The sequence below is a fragment of the Drosophila obscura genome, unplaced genomic scaffold (genome assembly GCF_018151105.1).
Source record: "Drosophila obscura isolate BZ-5 IFL unplaced genomic scaffold, ASM1815110v1 contig_109, whole genome shotgun sequence".
Classification (NCBI taxonomy): Eukaryota; Metazoa; Arthropoda; class Insecta; order Diptera; family Drosophilidae; genus Drosophila; species Drosophila obscura.
In genome coordinates, this window is record NW_024542690.1 from 588,124 (window position 1) to 612,212 (window position 24,089).

Sequence of the window (24,089 nt, forward strand, 5' to 3'; positions counted from 1 at the left end):
ACCACATATTCGGCAGGATCGAGAATGACATGCAACCTGCGTGTGGCCTGCTCGGAGACAGTTGGTGCACAGTGACAGCTTCTTAGTTTCCTGAAGCCGAAGTTGAGCGGAAAGATTCCCAAATTGTGAACACGCATAAATGGAGTGTCCTGGATCACCGCAGAATGTACAGACCTTGGAGCTGGTTGCGATTAGACAGTGTTTCCGACTGCTCTGGGTGTACATATCATTTGCGTGCTCTTGGGTTTCCAACCTCTGGCATCTCTGCTCCAGAAACGTGGCGAATTGCTGGCTGGAGGGTATGCTATCCAACGACGAGCATTCCTCCCACTTGGTTTGTGTGGCGCTGTCCACCTTCTGTAGTAGGCTGTGTATTAGGATGCAGTCAGTAATCTGCTCCTTTGTCCCCATACTTTGTAACGCTCGCAGATTGGAATTAACTGTATCCGAAAGGGACCGTAGTTGGGAAACAGATGAGGCCTCGACACGCTGCAAGCTCAGAATGTCTGTGACATGTGCCTGAAAGATGAGACGCTTGTTATTAAATCGTTTGCTGAGTAAATCTAGAGCAATAGGATAGCTGGCGTGGCTAAATTCCAGCGACGAGATCGTGTCCAGCGCTGGTCCCTTTAGGCATGATCGTAAATGCTGCAGGGTCCTTATCTATAATGGGGGAGAACATGCCCCAAAACGAGGAATACTGAGCGTAGCCCCCACCGAACTCAGGAAGCTTCAACTCCGGCAGGCGTGGCCGACTTTGCACGACGACCGTAGTTGGGGCCTCTCCTACATGGTCCGCCCGCATTGTTGAACATGGTAGCATTGGGGGCTGCCGCTTGTTTAACTCTCGCTTCATGCGAATCTCCAGCATGACCACGCACTCGTCAAACTCATCCCTCAAGGGACTACCGATCTCATCGAGATCAATCTTCTCCAGGGCATTATGGTGCTCGTTGAATGAAGCTACAAGATCCGCTAGCAGCTTCAGCCTCACGTTCAGCTCCTCCTCACTGAGCTCGCCAATCCTCTCCTTGCCGACGGCCGTTTCGATTCTCCGTGCCGCCCCTAGCATGGATTGCACCTTTCGCTTGTAGAATGCAGCTTCCGAATCGACGAACAATGGTGAGGGGGGCAAGATCGAAGGGGTGCTATTAGAAGCCATCGTGTATGTTCAATAGAAAAGCTGGGCTTAGAGTCACTGAGAGAGTGTAGAGGTTAACAGCCGGTGAATAACCTCGAACAGTTTTACACGAACTGTACAATCGATCGCAGCGTTTAAAAACACACAGTCTTGCAGTTTTACAGAGCAGCAGCGAGAGCTAACAGTTTGAAACGCACTGCACTTGTGCATCCGACAACAACAAAGGCATGCACACTGAGAGCACGAAACCGAAACGAAACAACAGCAAGCAAGCAGACCGCAAAGCAGATGACGCGAGAACCGCTTCTGTTGCTTGTGCACAAACGATGAACCGAAACACCGTGGTTCAAAGCGAATTTATCCAACGAAAATGTTTTTTGTGATACAATTTAAAGAGTTTATGTTTATATCACGTCGGGGTCACCAAATGTTGAGCTACTGAGCTTCTTCAGTAGCGTTGTTTTGCAAGATTATTTAAGAGACGATGATTGTTCAGTTAATATATTCACAATTTATTTTACTTAAGTTAATGTATATGTATTATCCGAAACTAGCGAAAGGTGTGCGAATTTAATGACGAGAGTTAATGATGGGTCGATTGAAGACGCGGGGGCCGGTTCAAGACTGTTGAAGTTGGTATGTTTATGTTAGGGTTAGTTTAGAACTCTGTGGCAGGCAGGTCACTGTGCCAGACAGCCAAACGTTTTACTACGGTGATGATCGAATTTGAAGTGTGTTCTGCTTTTTCTGATGAGCCTCCCCCACAGCGGCTGACTAACGCCGAGAAAGAGCAACGCACCAGCAAGAGCATAAGTACAAGCAAACAAACGGTTATAAAGAGAGACATTAGATTAAGAGATGATCAACTACTCTTTGTGCTGCCATGGGCCGGTGCTTAGCCGAACAATTTGATTTTATTTATTTTATTTTTATTTTTTAGAGGTTGCTACCGAATTTTACAATAAAATGTAATCAAGAAAATTCGATACAAATTGTTTGCTGAATGAGATGGATAACACTACTCGACAAAATCGAACTTTTTTTTCCTCAAGGATCCAAACCGACTTTTTCTGATAGATATGGAGATTTAAATTTTTTTAAAGAATTATGGTTTTTTTTCTATGGCAGAACTTTTTTTTGAAAAATTTTTGAAGTCTGGTATTTTTTGTAAAGCTTTTTTCAGAGGAAGCGCTTGAAGCTATTTTGAAAAGATAATTAACACAGCTAGAAGTTAAGCCTAAACACTTTGTGATTACAGCTTACCGTCTGGGAAATATAAAGCATTGAAATGCAAAAATGATGATTTTTGTGCGGTATTTTTTACGAAATTTTGACTTTAAAAACTCAGGAAAAGTCGAAAAAAAATTATATCCTGTGTCCTTTATTTTTTTGTGTATAGGTGCGAGGCGCGTTTAGGTACGCCATTAAAATCTATGGAGAGACTTTGGAGCTAAAATTCGTTAACCAAACCTAAAAAATGGAAAAAATGAACAAAAAATACCTTTTGGAAGGTTGCGAGCCCAACTGCCCATTTTCATTTACATTTTTTTGCTACATCTGTTATCTACATCTACATCTGTACATTTTACATCTATCATGTAGATTACAGATGTACGATTTATATTCTACATCTCCTCCGCTAGGGGTTGCTCGCGAGCTGAAGGAGCGAGAAAGAGAATGCCCAAATGAAGACGGACAGACAGACAGACAGACAGACAGACGGACAGACAGACATGGCTATATCGACTCGGCTATTGATGCTGATCAAGAGTATATATACTTTATGGGGTCGGAAACGTTTCCTTCTCTGCGTTACACACATCCACTTTTACCACAAATCTAATATACCCCTTAACTCTTTTTTGAGTACGGGTATAAAAAGGCACACACACAAATAAATATTTTCAGGCCGAGGGCAAAGCTAACGAGAAGGAACGTGTGAGTCGTTTCTGGGGACACGACTCTACTTATACCCGTACTCAGTCAGTATACACATTTTTGAGCTTATGATTTTTTAGAATTTTAGAAAAAAAAAAAATTGTACATGTTACATTTTTTTGCTACATCTGTTATCTACATCTACATATATTATGTATATTCTACATCTAACATGTAGATTACACATGTACCATTTAGATTCTACATCTCCTCCGCTAGGGGTTGCTCGCGCACTGAACGCGGCAGAGTGTGCGAGCGGGAAGAAAAATGAGTTGCACGGTCGTCGGCAGGAGGGGGAAGGGGAAGCAACTGAAAATTAATTTTTTCATTCTGGCTATAATTATTATCTGATCTCATTCAGATTCGGTAATCTGGTAGATATGGGCATTCTCTACGATACTGCGTTTTTAGTTTTATCGTATCTTTAAAAATGTGCCTGCCACAGATTTTCGTCCTTTGTTTGGTCAGACGGGGGCGGTTCGAAATTTTGAAATACACTTGTAGCAGTGTGATATCACATGAGTATGGAAACCAAATTTGGTTGCCCTAGCTCTCATAGTCTCTGAGATCTAGGCGCTCAACAAGACGGACAGACGGACAGACAGACAGACAGACAGACAGACGGACAGACAGACATGGCTATATCGACTCGGCTATTGATGCTGATCAAGAGTATATATACTTTATGGGGTCGGAAACGTTTCCTTCTCTGCGTTGCACACATTCACTTTTACCACAAATCTAATATACCCCTTAACTCTTTTTTGAGTACGGGTATAAAAAGGCACACACACAAATAAATATTTTCAGGCCGAGGGCAAAGCTAACGAGAAGGAACGTGTGAGTCGTTTCTGGGGACACGACTCTACTTATACCCGTACTCAGTCAGTATATACATTTTTGAGCTTATGATTTTTTAGAATTTTAGAAAAAAAAAAATTGTACATGTTACATTTTTTTGCTACATCTGTTATCTACATCTACATATATTATGTATATTCTACATCTAACATGTAGATTACACATGTACCATTTAGATTCTACATCTCCTCCGCTAGGGGTTGCTCGCGCACTGAACGCGGCAGAGTGTGCGAGCGGGAAGGAAAATGAGTTGCACGGTCGTCGGCAGGAGGGGGAAGGGGAAGCAACTGAAAATTAATTTTTTCATTCTGGCTATAATTATTATCCGATCTCATTCAGATTCGGTAATCTGGTAGATATGGGCATTCTCTACGATACTGCGTTTTAAGTTTTATCGTATCTTTAAAAATGTGCCTGCCACAGATTTTCGTCCTTTGTTTGGTCAGACGGGGGCGGTTCGAAATTTTGAAATACACTTGTAGCAGTGTGATATCACATGAGTATGGAAACCAAATTTGGTTGCCCTAGCTCTCATAGTCTCTGAGATCTAGGCGCTCAACAAGACGGACAGACGGACAGACAGACAGACAGACAGACAGACGGACAGACAGACATGGCTATATCGACTCGGCTATTGATGCTGATCAAGAGTATATATACTTTATGGGGTCGGAAACGTTTCCTTCTCTGCGTTGCACACATTCACTTTTACCACAAATCTAATATACCCCTTAACTCTTTTTTGAGTACGGGTATAAAAAGGCACACACACAAATAAATATTTTCAGGCCGAGGGCAAAGCTAACGAGAAGGAACGTGTGAGTCGTTTCTGGGGACACGACTCTACTTATACCCGTACTCAGTCAGTATATACATTTTTGAGCTTATGATTTTTTAGAATTTTAGAAAAAAAAAAAATTGTACATGTTACATTTTTTTGCTACATCTGTTATCTACATCTACATATATTATGTATATTCTACATCTAACATGTAGATTACACATGTACCATTTAGATTCTACATCTCCTCCGCTAGGGGTTGCTCGCGCACTGAACGCGGCAGAGTGTGCGAGCGGGAAGGAAAATGAGTTGCACGGTCGTAGGCAGGAGGGGGAAGGGGAAGCAACTGAAAATTAATTTTTTCATTCAGGCTATAATTATTATCCGATCTCATTCAGATTCGGTAATCTGGTAGATATGGGCATTCTCTACGATACTGCGTTTTTAGTTTTATCGTATCTTTAAAAATGTGCCTGCCACAGATTTTCGTCCTTTGTTTGGTCAGACGGGGGCGGTTCGAAATTTTGAAATACACTTGTAGCAGTGTGATATCACATGAGTATGGAAACCAAATTTGGTTGCCCTAGCTCTCATAGTCTCTGAGATCTAGGCGCTCAACAAGACGGACAGACGGACAGACAGACAGACAGACAGACAGACAGACGGACAGACAGACATGGCTATATCGACTCGGCTATTGATGCTGATCAAGAGTATATATACTTTATGGGGTCGGAAACGTTTCCTTCTCTGCGTTGCACACATTCACTTTTACCACAAATCTAATATACCCCTTAACTCTTTTTTGAGTACGGGTATAAAAAGGCACACACACAAATAAATATTTTCAGGCCGAGGGCAAAGCTAACGAGAAGGAACGTGTGAGTCGTTTCTGGGGACACGACTCTACTTATACCCGTACTCAGTCAGTATATACATTTTTGAGCTTATGATTTTTTAGAATTTTAGAAAAAAAAAATTTTACATGTTACATTTTTTTGCTACATCTGTTATCTACATCTAAATATATTATGTATATTCTACATCTAACATGTAGATTACACATGTACCATTTAGATTCTACATCTCCTCCGCTAGGGGTTGCTCGCGCACTGAACGCGGCAGAGTGTGCGAGGGAGAAGGAAAATGAGTTGCGTTGTCGTTTGCCGGAGGGGGCGGGGGGAAACGACTCATAATTAATTTCTTCATTCTGACTATAATTATGATCCGATCTAGTTCAGATTCGGCAATCTGGTAGATATGGGCATTCTCTACGATACTGCTTTTCTAATTTTATCGTATCTTTAAAAATGTGCCTGCCACAGATTTTCGTCCTTTTTGGGGGCGGAAGGGGGCGGGGCGAAATTTTGAAATACACTTGTAGCAGTGTGATATCACATGAGTCTGGAAACCAAATTTGGTTTCTCTAGCTCCTATAGTCTCTGAGATCTAGGCGCTCATCAAGACGGACAGACGGACGGACGGACAGACGGACATGGCTATATCGACTCGGCTAGTGATGCTGATCAAGAATATATATACTTTATGGGGTCGGAAACGTTTCCTTCTCTGCGTTGCACACATTCACTTTTACCACAAATCTAATATACCCCTTAACTCTTTTTTGAGTACTGGGATAAAAATCAGCAAATTTGTGTATTGCTTTCTCGTTCTCTCTACCAGAAAATGAAGTGGAGAGTAAAAGAGAAAAAAAACCAGAACTGTTCAGATCTGACACAGTAAAAATTACGAGACATGATTCGTTCGGATCGTCTTGGGCGTGCGATTCGAAGTTATGAGAAAGCCGAATCGGTGATTCAATGGAATCGGACGAAGCAAATACCGAATCCCTGCGAATCAATTCGGTTGCTCGTTCATGCAGGGCTCTAGTGTACACAAACATATTTATAATTTCGCAGAGTGCTCATTTTACGGATACAACGTGGAGGAGGACGCCGAGCACATCATATTTGCGTGCCGCAGGTTTACAGCGCAGCGTCATCAGCTGGAAGTCGCCCTGGGTGGGGCGATATCCAAATATAGCCTGGTATCATACATGCTCAGGGTAACTGGGAGGCGACCAGCAACTTCGCGGCTATCATCATGGCAGAAATGCGCGCTGTTGAGCGCCAGAGAAGGGAGCAGCTAGGCTAAGCGACGCCTCCACTTGTGTGAAGCATTGCTTCGCGGCCGTACCACACTTGTCGGGCTCGCATAGTAAAGTCAATTCATTGTAAATAGATAAAAAGATTAAATAAATAAATGGAATTAAAAAACAACAACAATATATCCCTATTTTAGAAATGTTTATACTAAATTACATATGTATGTATATTAGGCTGGGCCAAAAAACTTTTTTTCGAAATTCAAACGGGACACGATTTTATTGATTGATGATTTGATTTTATTTATTTTATTTTTTAGAGGTTGCTACCGAATTTTACAATAAAATGTAATCAAGAAAATTCAATAAAAATTGTTTGCTGAATGAGATGGATAACACTACTCGACAAAATCGAACTTTTTTTTCCTCAAGGATCCAAACCGACTTTTTCTGATAGATATGGAGATTTAAATTTTTTTAAAGAATTATGGTTTTTTTTCTATGGCAGAACTTTTTTTTGAAAAATTTTTGAAGTCTGGTATTTTTTGTAAAGCTTTTTTCAGAGGAAGCGCTTGAAGCTATTTTGAAAAGATAATTAACACAGCTAGAAGTTAAGCCTAAACACTTTGTGATTACAGCTTACCGTCTGGGAAATATAAAGCATTGAAATGCAAAAATGATGATTTTTGTGCGGTATTTTTTACGAAATTTAGACTTTAAAAACTCAGGAAAAGTCGAAAAAAAATTATATCCTGTGTCCTTTATATTTTTGTGTATAGGTGCGTTAATTTGGCGTCGTTTAAGGTATCGCTCATTAAAAAATGGCAAAAATGAACAAAAAATACCTTTTGGAAGGTTGCGAGCCCAACTGCCCATTGGGAACAAAGGAGCGCGATCAGGTACCAAATGTACAACCCTTGTTCGTTTGCTTTGTTCCCAATTGGCAGTTGGGCCCGCCGCCTTCCAAAAGGTATTTTTTGTTCATTTTTTCCATTTTTTAGGTTTGGTTAACGAATTTTAGCTCCAAAGTCTCTCCATAGATTTTATACACAAAAAAATAAAGGACACAGGATATAATTTTTTTTCGACTTTTCCTGAGTTTTTAAAGTCAAAATTTCGTAAAAAATACCTCACAAAAATCATAATTTTTGCATTTCAATGCTTTATATTTCCCAGACGGTAAGCTGTAATCACAAAGTGTTTGGGCTTAAGCTAGCTGTTTTAATTATCTTTTCAAAGTAGCAAAGTTCTTTACAACCAGACGTAAGATACTACAGTTATATGAAAAAAACAAGCGCTACCTCTGAAAAAAGCTTAAAAAAAAAATACCAGTTTTCTAAAATTCTTCAAAAAAAAGTTCTGCCATAGAAAAAAAAAAAATATCATCAAACCATTTCTAAGCCCCAAATCTTTAAGAAAAAGTTCGTTTTGTTCCTTGAGGAAAAATCGTGTTGACTAGTGTTACAGACCTACACATTCTTAACTTTTATTTCGTCTTACCTTTGAGAACCCAATATAGTACGGCGCGGGACTTTAAACATGTTTTTCCGCAAGTCCCGCACAGGTTGTACTCCTGGACTACTGTTTCGTCCAGCACACTTTTGAGGTACCTAGATAAGGTACCTAGCAACTTCCGAACTTTTTTGATCTGTAAATAAAAAAGTCAAAGTGCACATATCTTTTTACATTAAAAATCCTGTATTTGCACTTACATGGTTTCTTCGAGCAAAAACAAACACGTGCAGCTTCGCACTCGGTTAACCACATGGCTAAAATTTTCTAGACATAATTTGTCTTGTGAAACCCATACAAAACTTTAATTTAACTAAGAACGCTCACTGTAATCACTGAATCCACTTACCTGACTTTAAAAACACTTAAAAAAACTTTTAAAGGGAATAAACATATAAATTGACGCTCAACTAAAAAAATTACAACCGCGCGCAACAAAAGAGTGAACCAATTAATCGGTTTTTCTCACCCATTTGCCGGGGTTTTTTCTTTTAATTTTGTTTCCCACCAAAACAATGCAATTTGACTCTGGCAAAATAGAACGGAGAAGAGACGAAATGAGCGATAGTAGAAGAGTTAGGGTAGAATGCAGGTAGAGAAAACTAAAAATATGAGAGAGGGAAATCTATGGATGTCTGCATCTCTTACGCGTCCGCTTTGATCTGCAGAAGTTGACGCTGGCTAGAATTCTATGCAAACGTCGACATCGCTTTGTTTGTCGACGTCGAGCCAATTTTTCCTATGACACTTATACCATGACCGCCAGAATTTCCGGGTACTAACTTTTGTTACTTGTGTGTCCAAACACTCATGCATTACACTACTCGACAAAATCGAACTTTTTATTTCCTCAAGGATCCAAACCGACTTTTTCTGATAGATATGGGGCTTTAAAATTTTTTAAAGAATTATGGTTTTTTTTCTATGGCAGAACTTTTTTTTAAGAATTTTTGAAGTCTGGTATTTTTTTTAACGCACCTATACACAAAAAAATAGAGGATACATGATATAATTTTTTTTCGACTTTTCCTGAGTTTTTAAAGTCAAAATTTCGTAAAAAATACCGCACAAAAATCATCATTTTTGCATTTCAATGCTTTATATTTCCCAGACGGTAAGCTGTAATCACAAAGTGTTTGGGCTTAACTTCTAGCTGTTTTAATTATCTTTTCAAAATAGCAACCATACGTAAGATACTACAGTTAAATGAAAAAAACAAGCGCTACCTCTGAAAAAAGCTTAAAAAAAATACCAGATTTCAAAAATTCTTCAAAAAAAAGTTCTGCCATAGAAAAAAAACCATAATTCTTTAAAAAATTTTAAATCTCCATATCTATCAGAAAAAGTCGGTTTGGATCCTTGAGGAAAAAAAAGTTCGATTTTGTCGAGTAGTGTTATCCATCTCATTCAGCAAACAATTTTTATTGAATTTTCTTGATTACATTTTATTGTAAAATTCGGTAGCAACCTCTAAAAAATAAAAATAAAATAAATAAAATCAAATCATCAATCAATAAAATCGTGTCCCGTTTGAATTTCGAAAAAAAAGTTTTTTGGCCCAGCCTAATATACATACATATGTAATTTAGTATAAACATTTCTAAAATAGGGATATATTGTTGTTTTTTTTTTTAATTCCATTTATTTATTTAATCTTTTTATCTATTTTACAATGAATTGACTTTACTATGCGAGCCCGACAAGTGTGGTACGGCCGCGAAGCAATGCTTCACACAAGTGGAGGCGTCGCTTAGCCTAGCTGCTCCCTTCTCTGGCGCTCAACAGCGCGCATTTCTGCCATGATGATAGCCGCGAAGTTGCTGGTCGCCTCCCAGTTACCCTGAGCATGTATTATACCAGGCTATATTTGGATATCGCCCCACCCAGGGCGACTTCCAGCTGATGACGCTGCGCTATAAACCTGCGGCACGCAAATATGATGTGCTCGGCGTCCTCCTCCACGTTGTATCCGTACCATGAGCACTCTGCGAAATTATAAATATGTTTGTGTACACTAGAGCCCTGCATGAACGAGCAACCGAATTGATTCGCAGGGATTCGGTATTCGCTTCGTCCGATTCCATTGAATCACCGATTCGGCTTTCTCATAGCTTCGAATCGCACGCCCAAGACGATCCGAACGAATCATGTCTCGTGATTTTTACTGTGTCAGATCTGAACAGTTCTGGTTTTTTTTCTCTTTTACTCTCCACTTCATTTTCTGGTAGAGAGAACGAGAAAGCAATACACAAATTTGCTGATTTTTATCCCCGTACTCAAAAAAGAGTTAAGGGGTAATAGATGATTTTGGTAAAAGTGGATGTGTGTAACGCAGAGAAGGAAACGTTTCCGACCCCATAAAGTATATATACTCTTGATCAGCATCAATAGCCGAGTCGATATAGCCATGTCTGTCTGTCCGTCTGTCTGTCTGTCTGTCTGTCCGTCTTCATTTGGGCATTCTCTTTCTCGCTCCTTCAGCTCGCGAGCAACCCCTAGCGGAGGAGATGTAGAATATAAATCGTACATCTGTAATCTACATGATAGATGTAAAATGTACAGATGTAGATGTAGATAACAGATGTAGCAAAAAAATGTAAATGAAAATGGGCAGTTGGGCTCGCAACCTTCCAAAAGGTATTTTTTGTTCATTTTTTCCATTTTTTAGGTTTGGTTAACGAATTTTAGCTCCAAAGTCTCTCCATAGATTTTATACACAAAAAAATAAAGGACACAGGATATAATTTTTTTTCGACTTTTCCTGAGTTTTTAAAGTCAAAATTTCGTAAAAAATACCGCACAAAAATCATCATTTTTGCATTTCAATGCTTTATATTTCCCAGACGGTAAGCTGTAATCACAAAGTGTTTAGGCTTAACTTCTAGCTGTGTTAATTATCTTTTCAAAATAGCTTCAAGCGCTTCCTCTGAAAAAAGCTTTAAAAAAAATACCAGACTTCAAAAATTTTTCAAAAAAAAGTTCTGCCATAGAAAAAAAAACCATAATTCTTTAAAAAATTTTAAATCTCCATATCTATCAGAAAAAGTCGGTTTGGATCCTTGAGGAAAAAAAAGTTCGATTTTGTCGAGTAGTGTTATCCATCTCATTCAGCAAACAATTTTTATTGAATTTTCTTGATTACATTTTATTGTAAAATTCGGTAGCAACCTCTAAAAAATAAAAATAAAATAAATAAAATCAAATCATCAATCAATAAAATCGTGTCCCGTTTGAATTTCGAAAAAAAAGTTTTTTGGCCCAGCCTAATATACATACATATGTAATTTAGTATAAACATTTCTAAAATAGGGATATATTGTTGTTTTTTTTTAATTCCATTTATTTATTTAATCTTTTTATCTATTTACAATGAATTGACTTTACTATGCGAGCCCGACAAGTGTGGTACGGCCGCGAAGCAATGCTTCACACAAGTGGAGGCGTCGCTTAGCCTAGCTGCTCCCTTCTCTGGCGCTCAACAGCGCGCATTTCTGCCATGATGATAGCCGCGAAGTTGCTGGTCGCCTCCCAGTTACCCTGAGCATGTATGATACCAGGCTATATTTGGATATCGCCCCACCCAGGGCGACTTCCAGCTAATGACGCTGCGCTATAAACCTGCGGCACGCAAATATGATGTGCTCGGCGTCCTCCTCCACGTTGTATCCGTACCATGAGCACTCTGCGAAATTATAAATATGTTTGTGTACACTAGAGCCCTGCATGAACGAGCAACCGAATTGATTCGCAGGGATTCGGTATTCGATTCCATTGAATCACCGATTCGGCTTTCTCATAGCTTCGAATCGCACGCCCAAGACGATCCGAACGAATCATGTCTCGTAATTTTTACTGTGTCAGATCTGAACAGTTCTGGTTTTTTTTCTCTTTTACTCTCCACTTCATTTTCTGGTAGAGAGAACGAGAAAGCAATACACAAATTTGCTGATTTTTATCCCCGTACTCAAAAAAGAGTTAAGGGGTATATTAGATTTGTGGTAAAAGTGAATGTGTGTAACGCAGAGAAGGAAACGTTTCCGACCCCATAAAGTATATATATTCTTGATCAGCATCACTAGCCGAGTCGATATAGCCATGTCCGTCTGTCCGTCCGTCCGTCTTGATGAGCGCCTTGATCTCAGAGACTATAGGAGCTAGAGAAACCAAATTTGGTTTCCAGACTCATGTGATATCACACTGCTACAAGTGTATTTCAAAATTTCGCCCCGCCCCCTTCCGCCCCCAAAAAGGACGAAAATCTGTGGCAGGCACATTTTTAAAGATACGATAAAATTAGAAAAGCAGTATCGTAGAGAATGCCCATATCTACCAGATTGCCGAATCTGAACTAGATCGGATCATAATTATAGTCAGAATGAAAAAATTAATTATGAGTCGTTTCCCCCCGCCCCCTCCAGCAAACGACAACGCAACTCATTTTCCTTCTCCCTCGCACACTCTGCCGCGTTCAGTGCGCGAGCAACCCCTAGCGGAGGAGATGTAGAATCTAAATGGTACATGTGTAATCTACATGTTAGATGTAGAATATACATAATATATGTAGATGTAGATAACAGATGTAGCAAAAAAATGTAACATGTAAATTTTTTTTTTTTCTAAAATTCTAAAAAATTATAAGCTCAAAAATGTATATACTGACTGAGTACGGGTATAAGTAGAGTCGTGTCCCAAACGACTCACGTTCCTTCTCGTTAGCTTTGCCCTCGGCCTGAAAATATTTATTTGTGTGTGTGCCTTTTTATACCCGTACTCAAAAAAGAGTTAAGGGGTATATTAGATTTGTGGTAAAAGTGGATGTGTGTAACGCAGAGAAGGAAACGTTTCCGACCCCATAAAGTATATATACTCTTGATCAGCATCAATAGCCGAGTCGATATAGCCATGTCTGTCTGTCCGTCTGTCTGTCTGTCTGTCTGTCCGTCTTCATTTGGGCATTCTCTTTCTCGCTCCTTCAGCTCGCGAGCAACCCCTAGCGGAGGAGATGTAGAATATAAATCGTACATCTGTAATCTACATGATAGATGTAAAATGTACAGATGTAGATGTAGATAACAGATGTAGCAAAAAAATGTAAATGAAAATGGGCAGTTGGGCTCGCAACCTTCCAAAAGGTATTTTTTGTTCATTTTTTCCATTTTTTAGGTTTGGTTAACGAATTTTAGCTCCAAAGTCTCTCCATAGATTTTAATGAGCGATACCAAACGACGCAAATTAACGCACCTATACCAAAAAAGAGGACTTGGGAATATTTTTTTCGACTTTTCCTGAGTTTTTAAAATCAAAATTTCGTAAAAAATACCGCAAAAAAATCATCATTTTTGCATTTCAATGCTTTATATTTCCCAGACGGTAAGCTGTAATCACAAAGTGTTTAGGCTTAACTTCTAGCTGTGTTAATTATCTTTTCAAAATAGCTTCAAGCGCTTCCTCTGAAAAAAGCTTTAAAAAAAATACCAGACTTCAAAAATTTTTCAAAAAAAAGTTCTGCCATAGAAAAAAAACCATAATTCTTTAAAAAAATTTAAATCTCCATATCTATCAGAAAAAGTCGGTTTGGATCCTTGAGGAAAAAAAAGTTCGATTTTGTCGAGTAGTGTTATCCATCTCATTCAGCAAACAATTTGTATTGAATTTTCTTGATTACATTTTATTGTAAAATTCGGTAGCAACCTCTAAAAAATAAAAATAAAATAAATAAAATCAAATTGTTCGGCTAAGCGCCGGCCCATGGCAGCACAAAGAGTAGTTGATCATCTCTTAATCTAATGTCTCTCTTTATAACCGTTTGTTTGCTTGTACTTATGCTCTTGCTGGTGCGTTGCTCTTTCTCGGCGTTAGTCAGCCGCTGTGGGGGAGGCTCATCAGAAAAAGCAGAACACACTTCAAATTCGATCATCACCGTAGTAAAACGTTTGGCTGTCTGGCACAGTGACCTGCCTGCCACAGAGTTCTAAACTAACCCTAACATAAACATACCAACTTCAACAGTCTTGAACCGGCCCCCGCGTCTTCAATCGACCCATCATTAACTCTCGTCATTAAATTCGCACACCTTTCGCTAGTTTCGGATAATACATATACATTAACTTAAGTAAAATAAATTGTGAATATATTAACTGAACAATCATCGTCTCTTAAATAATCTTGCAAAACAACGCTACTGAAGAAGCTCAGTAGCTCAACACAAATCATCAATCAATAAAATCGTGTCCCGTTTGAATTTCGAAAAAAAAATTTTTTGGCCCAGCCTAATATACATACATATGTAATTTAGTATAAACATTTCTAAAATAGGGATATATTGTTTTTTTTTTTTAATTCCATTTATTTATTTAATCTTTTTATCTATTTACAATGAATTGACTTTACTATGCGAGCCCGACAAGTGTGGTACGGCCGCGAAGCAATGCTTCACACAAGTGGAGGCGTCGCTTAGCCTAGCTGCTCCCTTCTCTGGCGCTGATGATAGCCGCGAAGTTGCTGGTCGCCTCCCAGTTACCCTGAGCATGTATGATACCAGGCTATATTTGGATATCGCCCCACCCAGGGCGACTTCCAGCTGATGACGCTGCGCTATAAACCTGCGGCACGCAAATATGATGTGCTCGGCGTCCTCCTCCACGTTGTATCCGTACCATGAGCACTCTGCGAAATTATAAATATGTTTGTGTACACTAGAGCCCTGCATGAACGAGCAACCGAATTGATTCGCAGGGATTCGGTATTCGCTTCGTCCGATTCCATTGAATCACCGATTCGGCTTTCTCATAGCTTCGAATCGCACGCCCAAGACGATCCGAACGAATCATGTCTCGTGATTTTTACTGTGTCAGATCTGAACAGTTCTGGTTTTTTTTCTCTTTTACTCTCCACTTCATTTTCTGGTAGAGAGAACGAGAAAGCAATACACAAATTTGCTGATTTTTATCCCCGTACTCAAAAAAGAGTTAAGGGGTATATTAGATTTGTGGTAAAAGTGGATGTGTGTAACGCAGAGAAGGAAACGTTTCCGACCCCATAAAGTATATATACTCTTGATCAGCATCAATAGCCGAGTCGATATAGCCATGTCTGTCTGTCCGTCTGTCTGTCTGTCTGTCTGTCTGTCTGTCCGTCTGTCCGTCTTGTTGAGCGCCTAGATCTCAGAGACTATGAAAGCTAGGGCAACCAAATTTGGTTTCCAGACTCATGTGATATCACACTGCTACATGTGTATTTCAAAATTTCGAACCGCCCCCTTCTGCCCAAACAAAGGACGAAAATCTGTGGCAGGCACATTTTTAAAGATACAATAACAGTATCGTAGAGAATGCCCATATCTACCAGATTACCGAATCTGAATGAGATCGGATAATAATTATAGCCAGAATGAAAAAATTAATTTTCAGTTGCTTCCCCTTCCCCCTCCTGCCGACGACCGTGCAACTCATTTTCCTTCGCGCTCGCACACTCTGCCGCGTTCAGTGCGCGAGCAACCCCTAGCGGAGGAGATGTAGAATCTAAATGGTACATGTGTAATCTACATGTTAGATGTAGAATATACATAATATATGTAGATGTGGATAACAGATGTAGCAAAAAAATGTAACATGTAAAATTTTTTTTTTTTTCTAAAATTCTAAAAAATCATAAGCTCAAAAATGTATATACTGACTGAGTACGGGTATAAGTAGAGTCGTGTCCCCAGAAACGACTCACACGTTCCTTCTCGTTAGCTTTGCCCTCGGCCTGAAAATATTTATTTGTGTGTGTGCCTTTTTATACCCGTACTCAAAAAAGAGTTAAGGGGTATATTAGATTTGTGGTAAAAGTGGATGTGTGTAACGCAGAGAAGGAAACGTTTCCGACCCCATAAAGTATATATACTCTTGATCAGCATCAATAGCCGAGTCGATATAGCCATGTCTGTCTGTCCGTCTGTCTGTCTGTCTGTCTGTCCGTCTTCATTTGGGCATTCTCTTTCTCGCTCCTTCAGCTCGCGAGCAACCCCTAGCGGAGGAGATGTAGAATATAAATCGTACATCTGTAATCTACATGATAGATGTAAAATGTACAGATGTAGATGTAGATAACAGATGTAGCAAAAAAATGTAAATGAAAATGAGCAGTTGGGCTCGCAACCTTCCAAAAGGTATTTTTTGTTCATTTTTTCCATTTTTTAGGTTTGGTTAACGAATTTTAGCTCCAAAGTCTCTCCATAGATTTTAATGAGCGATACCTTAAACGACGCCAAATTAACGCACCTATACACAAAAAAATAGAGGACTTGGGATATAATTCTTTTCGACTTTTCCTGAGTTTTTAAAATCAAAATTTCGTAAAATATACCGCAAAAAAATCATCATTTTTGCATTTCAATGCTTTATATTTCCCAGACGGTAAGCTGTAATCACAAAGTGTTTAGGCTTAACTTCTAGCTGTGTTAATTATCTTTTCAAAATAGCAAAGTTCTTTACAACCAGACGTAAGATACTAGAGTTATGTGAAAAAACAAGCGTTTCCTCTGAAAAAGGCTTAGCTTAAAAAAATACCAGTTTTCAAAAATTTTTCAAAAAAAAGTTCTGCCATAGAAAAAAAAAATATCATCAAACCATTTCTAAGCCCCAAATCTTTAATAAAAAGTTGGTTTTGTTCCTTGAGGGAAAAATCGTGTTGACCAGTGTAATTGGTGAAATCTATTGCATATATATTGATAATATTCATATCGTCATTAATCAGTTATTGGTAGTAAAAAACCTGCACAAGTTGTTGCGAACTAGTTAGCTAAATATATCAACCTTAGCTGAACTTATTGATTTTCACCAATCGTTAATTTTTTAACAGTAACTAAAAAAAAAACAATAAAAATACCTTATTATCAATATTATTATTATTTCTAAGTTTCCATATTATTTGAAAAAACCGCAGAATTAAATTTTTATACCCGTACTAAAAAAGAGTTAAGGGGTATATTAGATTTGTGGTAAAAGTGGATGTGTGCAACGCAGAGAAGGAAACGTTTCCGACCCCATAAAGTATATATATTCTTGATCAGCCTCAATAGCCGAGTCGATATAGCCATGTCCGTCTGTCCGTCCGTCCGTCCGTCTGTCCGTCTTGATGAGCGCCTAGATCTCAGAGACTATAAGAGCTAGAGACCAAATTTGGTTTCCAGACTCATGTGATATCACACTGCTACAAGTGTATTTCAAAATTTCGCCCCGCCAACTAAAGGACGAAAATCTGTGGCAGGCACAATTTTAAAGATACGATAAAACTAAAAACGCAGTATCGTAGAGAATGCCCATATCTACCAGATTACCGAATCTGAATGAGATCGGATAATAATTATAGCCAGAATGAAAAAATTAATTTTCAGTTGCTTCCCCTTCCCCCTCTTGCCGACGACCGTGCAACTCATTTTCCTTCGCGCTCGCACACTCTGCCGCGTTCAGTGCGCGAGCAACCCCTAGCGGAGGAGGTAGAATCTAAATGGTACATTAATCTACATGTTAGATGTAGAATATACATAATATATGTGATGTGGATAACAGATGTAGCAAAAAAATGTAACATGTAAATTTTTTTTTTTTCTAAAATTCTAAAAAATCATAAGCTCAAAAATGTATATACTGACTGAGTACGGGTATAAGTAGAGTCGTGTCCCCAGAAACGACTCACACGTTCCTTCTCGTTAGCTTTGCCCTCGGCCTGAAAATATTTATTTGTGTGTGTGCCTTTTTATACCCGTACTCAAAAAAGAGTTAAGGGGTATTTAGATTTGTGGTAAAAGTGGATGTGTGTAACGCAGAGAAGGAAACGTTCCCCATAAAGTATATATACTCTTGATCAGCATCAATAGCCGAGTCGATTATAGCCATGTCTGTCTGTCCGTCTGTCTGTCTGTCTGTCTGTCCGTCTTCATTTGGGCATTCTCTTTCTCGCTCCTTCAGCTCGCGAGCAACCCCTAGCGGAGGAGATTAGAATAATAAATCGTGCATCTGTAATCTACATGATAGATGTAAAATGTACAGATTTAGATGTAGATAACAGATGTAGCAAAAAAATGTAAATGAAAATGAGCAGTTGGGCTCGCAACCTTCCAAAAGGTATTTTTTGTTCATTTTTTCCATTTTTTAGGTTTGGTTAACGAATTTTAGCTCCAAAGTCTCTCCATAGATTTTAATGAGCGATACCTTAAACGACGCCAAATTAACGCACCTATACACAAAAAATAGAGACTTGGGATATAATTTTTTTCGACTTTTCCTGAGTTTTTAAAATCAAAATTTCGTAAAAAATACCGCAAAAAAATCATCATTTTTGCATTTCAATGCTTTATATTTCCCAGACGGTAAGCTGCAATCACAAAGTGTTTAGGCTTAACTTCTAGCTGTGTTAATTATCTTTTCAAAATAGCAAAGTTCTTTACAACCAGACGTAAGATACTAGAGTTATGTGAAAAAAACAAGCGTTTCCTCTGAAAAAAGCTTAAAAAAAATACCAGTTTTCAAAAATTTTTCCAAAAAAAGTTATGCCATAGAAAAAAAAAAATATCATCAAACCATTTCTAAGCCCCAAATCTTTAATAAAAAGTTGGTTTTGTTCCTTGAGGAAAAATCGTGTTGACCAGTGTAATTGGTGAAATCTATTGCATATATATTGATAATATTCATATCGTCATTAATCAGTTATTGGTAGAAAAAACCTGCACAAGTTGTTGCGAACTAGTTAGCTAAATATATCAACCTTAGCTGAACTTATTGATTTTCACCAATCGTTAATTTTTTAACAGTAACTAAAAAAAAAAAATAAAAATACCTTATTATCAATATTATTATTATTTCTAAGTTTCAATATTATTTGAAAAAACCGCAGAATTAAATTTTTATACCCGTACTCAAAAAAGAGTTAAGGGGTATATTAGATTTGTGGTAAAAGTGGATGTGTGCAACGCAGAGAAGGAAACGTTTCCGACCCCATAAAGTATATATATTCTTGATCAGCATCAATAGCCGAGTCGATATAGCCATGTCCGTCTGTCCGTCCGTCCGTCCGTCTGTCCGTCTTGATGAGCGCCTAGATCTCAGAGACTATAAGAGCTAGAGACCAAATTTGGTTTCCAGACTCATGTGATATCACACTGCTACAAGTGTATTTCAAAATTTCGCCCCGCCCCCCGCCAACTAAAGGACGAAAATCTGTGGCAGGCACAATTTTAAAGATACGATAAAACTAAAAACGCATTATCGTAGAGAATGACCATATAGCCAGAATGAAGAAATTAATTTTCTGTTCGTTCCTCTTCCTTCTCCAGCGCTGCTGACGCTATTGATTCTCTTTCTCGCTCCTTCAGCTCGCGAGCAACCCCTAGCGGAGGAGATGTAGAATATAAATCGTACATCTGTAATCTACATGATAGATGTAAAATGTACAGATGTAGATGTAGATAACAGATGTAGCAAAAAAATGTAAATGAAAAATTTTTTTTGAATTCTCCAATTCTAAAAAAATCATATGCTCAAAAATGTATATACTGACTGACTACGCGTATAAGTTGAGTCGCGTCCCCAGAAGCGACTCACACGTTCCTTCCCGTTTTTTTTAAATTACTGTTAAAAAATTAACGATTGGTAAAAATCAAGAAGTTTAGCTGAGATTGAAAAATTTAGTTAACAAGTTCGTAAAATCTTGTGCAGGTTTTTTACTACCAATAACTGATTAATGACGATAAGAATGGTATCAATATCAAATTTTTTGGCCCAGCCTAATATATATATACATATATTTATATATTATATATATATATATTTATATTTATATATAATATTATTAGGCTGGGCCAAAAAACTTTTTTTCGAAATTCAAACGGCACACCCCCTAGTTTTGTTACATTGGATTTAATAGTAATTTACATGATTCAATTTTTTTTTTTTTTAATTTTTTAGAGGTTCCTAACGAATTTTACAAAAAATTTTAATCAAGAAAATTCCAAAAAATTTTTTTGCTGAATGAGATGAATAACACTCCTCGACAAAATTGATTTTTTTATTTAGGCTGTGAACCAAAATTACTTTTTCTGATAGATATATATATACTGTATGGTTAGTGGCAGTACTCAGATCAAAAAACAAAAAGGTCGGAATATACTGGAAAAGTATTTGCTTGATTTTTGGTATGTTTCGACCCACCTCGAAAAAGATATCAATTTGATATCATTTGCCAGCAAACACGAAGCAAACATTGCAATAAGAGAACAAAAAACCAAATGAAATATTTTAATAATGAAGACAAATAGAATCTAATTAATGCAGCATTATATAAAGGACAATTATATGGATATTATAATATAATAATATTATTAATTTTCATAAATATAAAACACATATTGCTTTCAAAACAGTTTGTCTTCACGGTTGTCGGCACGCCATCTGCTACTGCTGATAGTCAGATACACTACCTTGCCAATAAAATATTGGGGAGCCCAGGATATGCCTGGGGAAGAGCGGCCCCAGCCGAAGAAGTGCATTTTGTAAACTTTAAACAAAACCAAGCAGCGGTCTGAGCAGTGTAACCGTTCGGAATGCAGTGCACACCTCTGGTCACACCACTGGTCGCTCGAAAAATATATGACATCTGTTTGCTAGCAAACAGTTTTTCGATCTGAGTACTAGGCTTAAATAAAAAGTTCAATTTTGTCGAGTAAAGTTATTCATCTCATTCAGCAAAAAATTCGGCAGCAGCCTCTAAAAAATAAAAAAAAATAATAAAATCATGTAAATTACTATTAAATCCAAGGTAACAAAACTAGGGGGTGTCCCCTTTGAAATTCGAAAAAAAAGTTTTTTCGCCAAAAAATTTGATATTGATACCATTCATATCGTCATTACTCAGTTATTGGCAGTAAAAAACCTGCACAAGTTTTTGCGAACTAGTTAACTAAATTTATCAACCTCAGCTTAACTTCTTGATTTTCACCAATTCTTAATTTTTTTAACAGAAACTAAAAAAAAAATACCTTATTATTAATATGAACTAGTTTCATACCTTTTTACACGGGGCCCCTCTCCTTCAAAACCCGACAAAAACCAAAAAAAAAAAAAAGCCTTTTCCAAAGAAAGGCTTCCTTTTTTTTGTTTGGGTTTTTGATTTAAAAAAAAAAAAAAAAACAAAAAAATAAAAAAAAAAAACACAACAACCAAAAAAAAAAAAAAAAAAAAAAATTTTTTTTTTTTTTTTTTTTTTTTTTTTTTTTTCTTTTTTTTGTTTTTTTTTTTTTTTCTCCCTTTTAAAAAACCCCCCCCCCTCCCCCCCCCCCCCGTCTTCTCCGCCCCCCGGGGAAAAAATTTTTATTTAAAAAAACAAATTTTTTTATTTTTTTTTTTTTTTTTTTTTTTTTTTTTTTTTTTTTTTTTTTTTTTTTTTTCTTTTTTTTTTTTTTTTTTTTTTTTTTTTTTTTTTTTTTTTTTTTTTTTTTTTTTTTTGTGGGGGCGCCAAAAAAAAAAAAAAAAAAAAAAAAAAAAAACAAAAAACACAAACACACACCCACACCCCCCCCACCCCCCCCCCCCCCCCCCCCCCCCCCCCCCCCCCCCCCCAACCCCCCCACAAACCCCGCCTCCCCCCCCCCCCCCCCCCCCCTAAGTTTCAATATTATTTTAAAAAAACCGACGAATTCAATTTTTTTTTATGTATACTTACCCCAAAAATTGTATTTTCTTTTCGTGGTAGCAACCCCCAAACATTAAACTAAAAATTTGAAAAAAATGTATTTTATTGAATAACAAAGAACAGAATTGGGGGTGTCCCCTTGAAAAAACAAAAAACAAATTTTGGCCCAGCCTAATATATATTTATGTATATATATTCTTGATCAGCATCAATAGCCGAGTCGATATAGCCATGTCGTCTGTCCGTTCGTCCGCCTTGACGAGCGCCTAGATCTCAGAGACTATAAGAGCTAGAGAAACCAACTCTTGTTTCCCCCTACCGCCCCCACAAAGGAAGAAAATCTGTGGCAGCACAATTTTGAAGATACGAGAAAACAAAAATCGCAGTCTGGTAGGTCCAAAGAAACGATTCACACGTTCTTTCTCGTTTAAAACTGAATTTAATTTTCTTCTGTCGAAGGAAGAGAACGAGATAAGTGTTTGTCTGGAGTGATAGGAAATCTATTAAAAATTTCTCCTTGCTGGCATAGTTCATTTTCTCCCATTAGTCGAGTAAAATAGCCAAGCAATTTTAGCCAAATATTGGCATCGTGCACTGACATTGTTGGCTCGGAGTCAACAGCAAAATGCCGGAGATGAAAGTTTGATGCAAAGGCAAACAGCGTGATGGAGAATGACTGTCAGCAGTCCGTAACCATTTATTCCTTCGGCCTCTCTTCATCCATTTCCGATCCCTAAAACTAGAAAGAAAATAAAGTCCTTTCTTGGCGTACTTGGCTATTATATAAAATATATCCAGGACTTTGTAAAGATAACAAAACCACTGACCCAAAAATTAAACGGAAAATCAGTAGTAATAATTGACGAGGAATATGAAAGAGCTTTAAAAAAATGTAAAAATGTTATGCAATGACCCAATCTTGCGTTACCCAGATGAGGACTGTAAAAACGATGATAGCTCAGTTTGTTGACGAACATCAAAGCACCTGGGACGAGTTACTACCAGATATGTCATAAGCCATTAACTCCAGTATCTCGGACACGACAAGCTTCAGCCCAGCTTTCTTGCTGACTTCACTTAACCATTTATATTGACTACGGATGCTAGTAATATAACCATTGATGCCGTATTGTCGCAGGGTGGCGCATTATCAGATTGACCGGTGTTATTTTCTAGCAAGACCTTGTCAGATGCCGCATTAAATTATTCATATGAACATACAATACATATACAGGATTATTACACAGAAGATCGATGTAAACATACACTTACTTACCCACATTATATCAAGTTCCCTGAACATTAATGAATTCTTACATTTACTGAAATACACATACACTTATTATATAAAATAACCAAATAAATATTATTAATAAAAAATATATGTTTATCTATTTATATATTCATATTGGTCTCGACACTATCACATTGGTAGATTTTCAGGTCATAATCTTCAGAAGAAACACCATCATATTGAACTTAAAAGAAAGTGGCCGTCTTTTCACATCAGGGTGGGGGAGGGGGGTAAGAGTTACAAGGTACACTCTTCCCGAGATGTCTCCAACTAAGCTAATGTCCAACGAGGACACTATAAGAAGACCCCACTGTAAAGTGGGTGGCTAGAGTTGCCTAAGCAATAGACAGCCAAAACGGAGACCCCGATGACATAAGGAGGAACGGAGGAGAAGAGAGAGAGAAGAAGAGAAAGCAAGAAGCCCAGGTGTTCAACTTCTGACATTCATTCGATTGTCGACAGCAGAACGCAGCAGAGATAAAAAAGCCTGTACAAAAAAAAGTCAAAAATTGAAAATTAAAAAGAAAACCAATTAACCAATTGCTGCTGTTCTTTTGGAAAACCATCTAATTACATAAATAACGCTCTATTCCGGATACATACCCGTTGCCAAACTACATCCTCGAGCGACTTCAGAATGCTCACTTCAAAACTACATTAGACCTGAAAAAACGGATATTGGAAAGTACCAATGGCCACCGATATCCGGGAAGCCACCGTCTTTATCAATAGAAGGTAATGCCCTTTGGATTGCACTTCGCCCCAGCAACGTTCCAACGGACTCTCG

General features: G+C 37.9%; 1 protein-coding gene across 10 annotated transcripts in view; it reads right to left on the reverse strand.

Annotated features, from left to right (window-relative positions):
* The window catches only part of LOC111073210 (piezo-type mechanosensitive ion channel component), a 164,414-nt gene that overhangs the window by 78,810 nt on the left and 61,515 nt on the right, over positions 1 to 24,089 (reverse strand). The window contains exon 8 of one of the 10 annotated variants that reach the window (XM_022365419.2): positions 23,313 to 23,330. The exons of the other annotated variants lie outside the window; for them this stretch is intronic. Coding sequence (XP_022221111.2) covers positions 23,328 to 23,330 — 3 coding nt within the window. The 3' untranslated portion in view covers positions 23,313 to 23,327. Of the gene's footprint in view, positions 1 to 23,312; positions 23,331 to 24,089 lie in introns of those variants that run through there. 10 annotated transcript variants of the gene reach the window in all.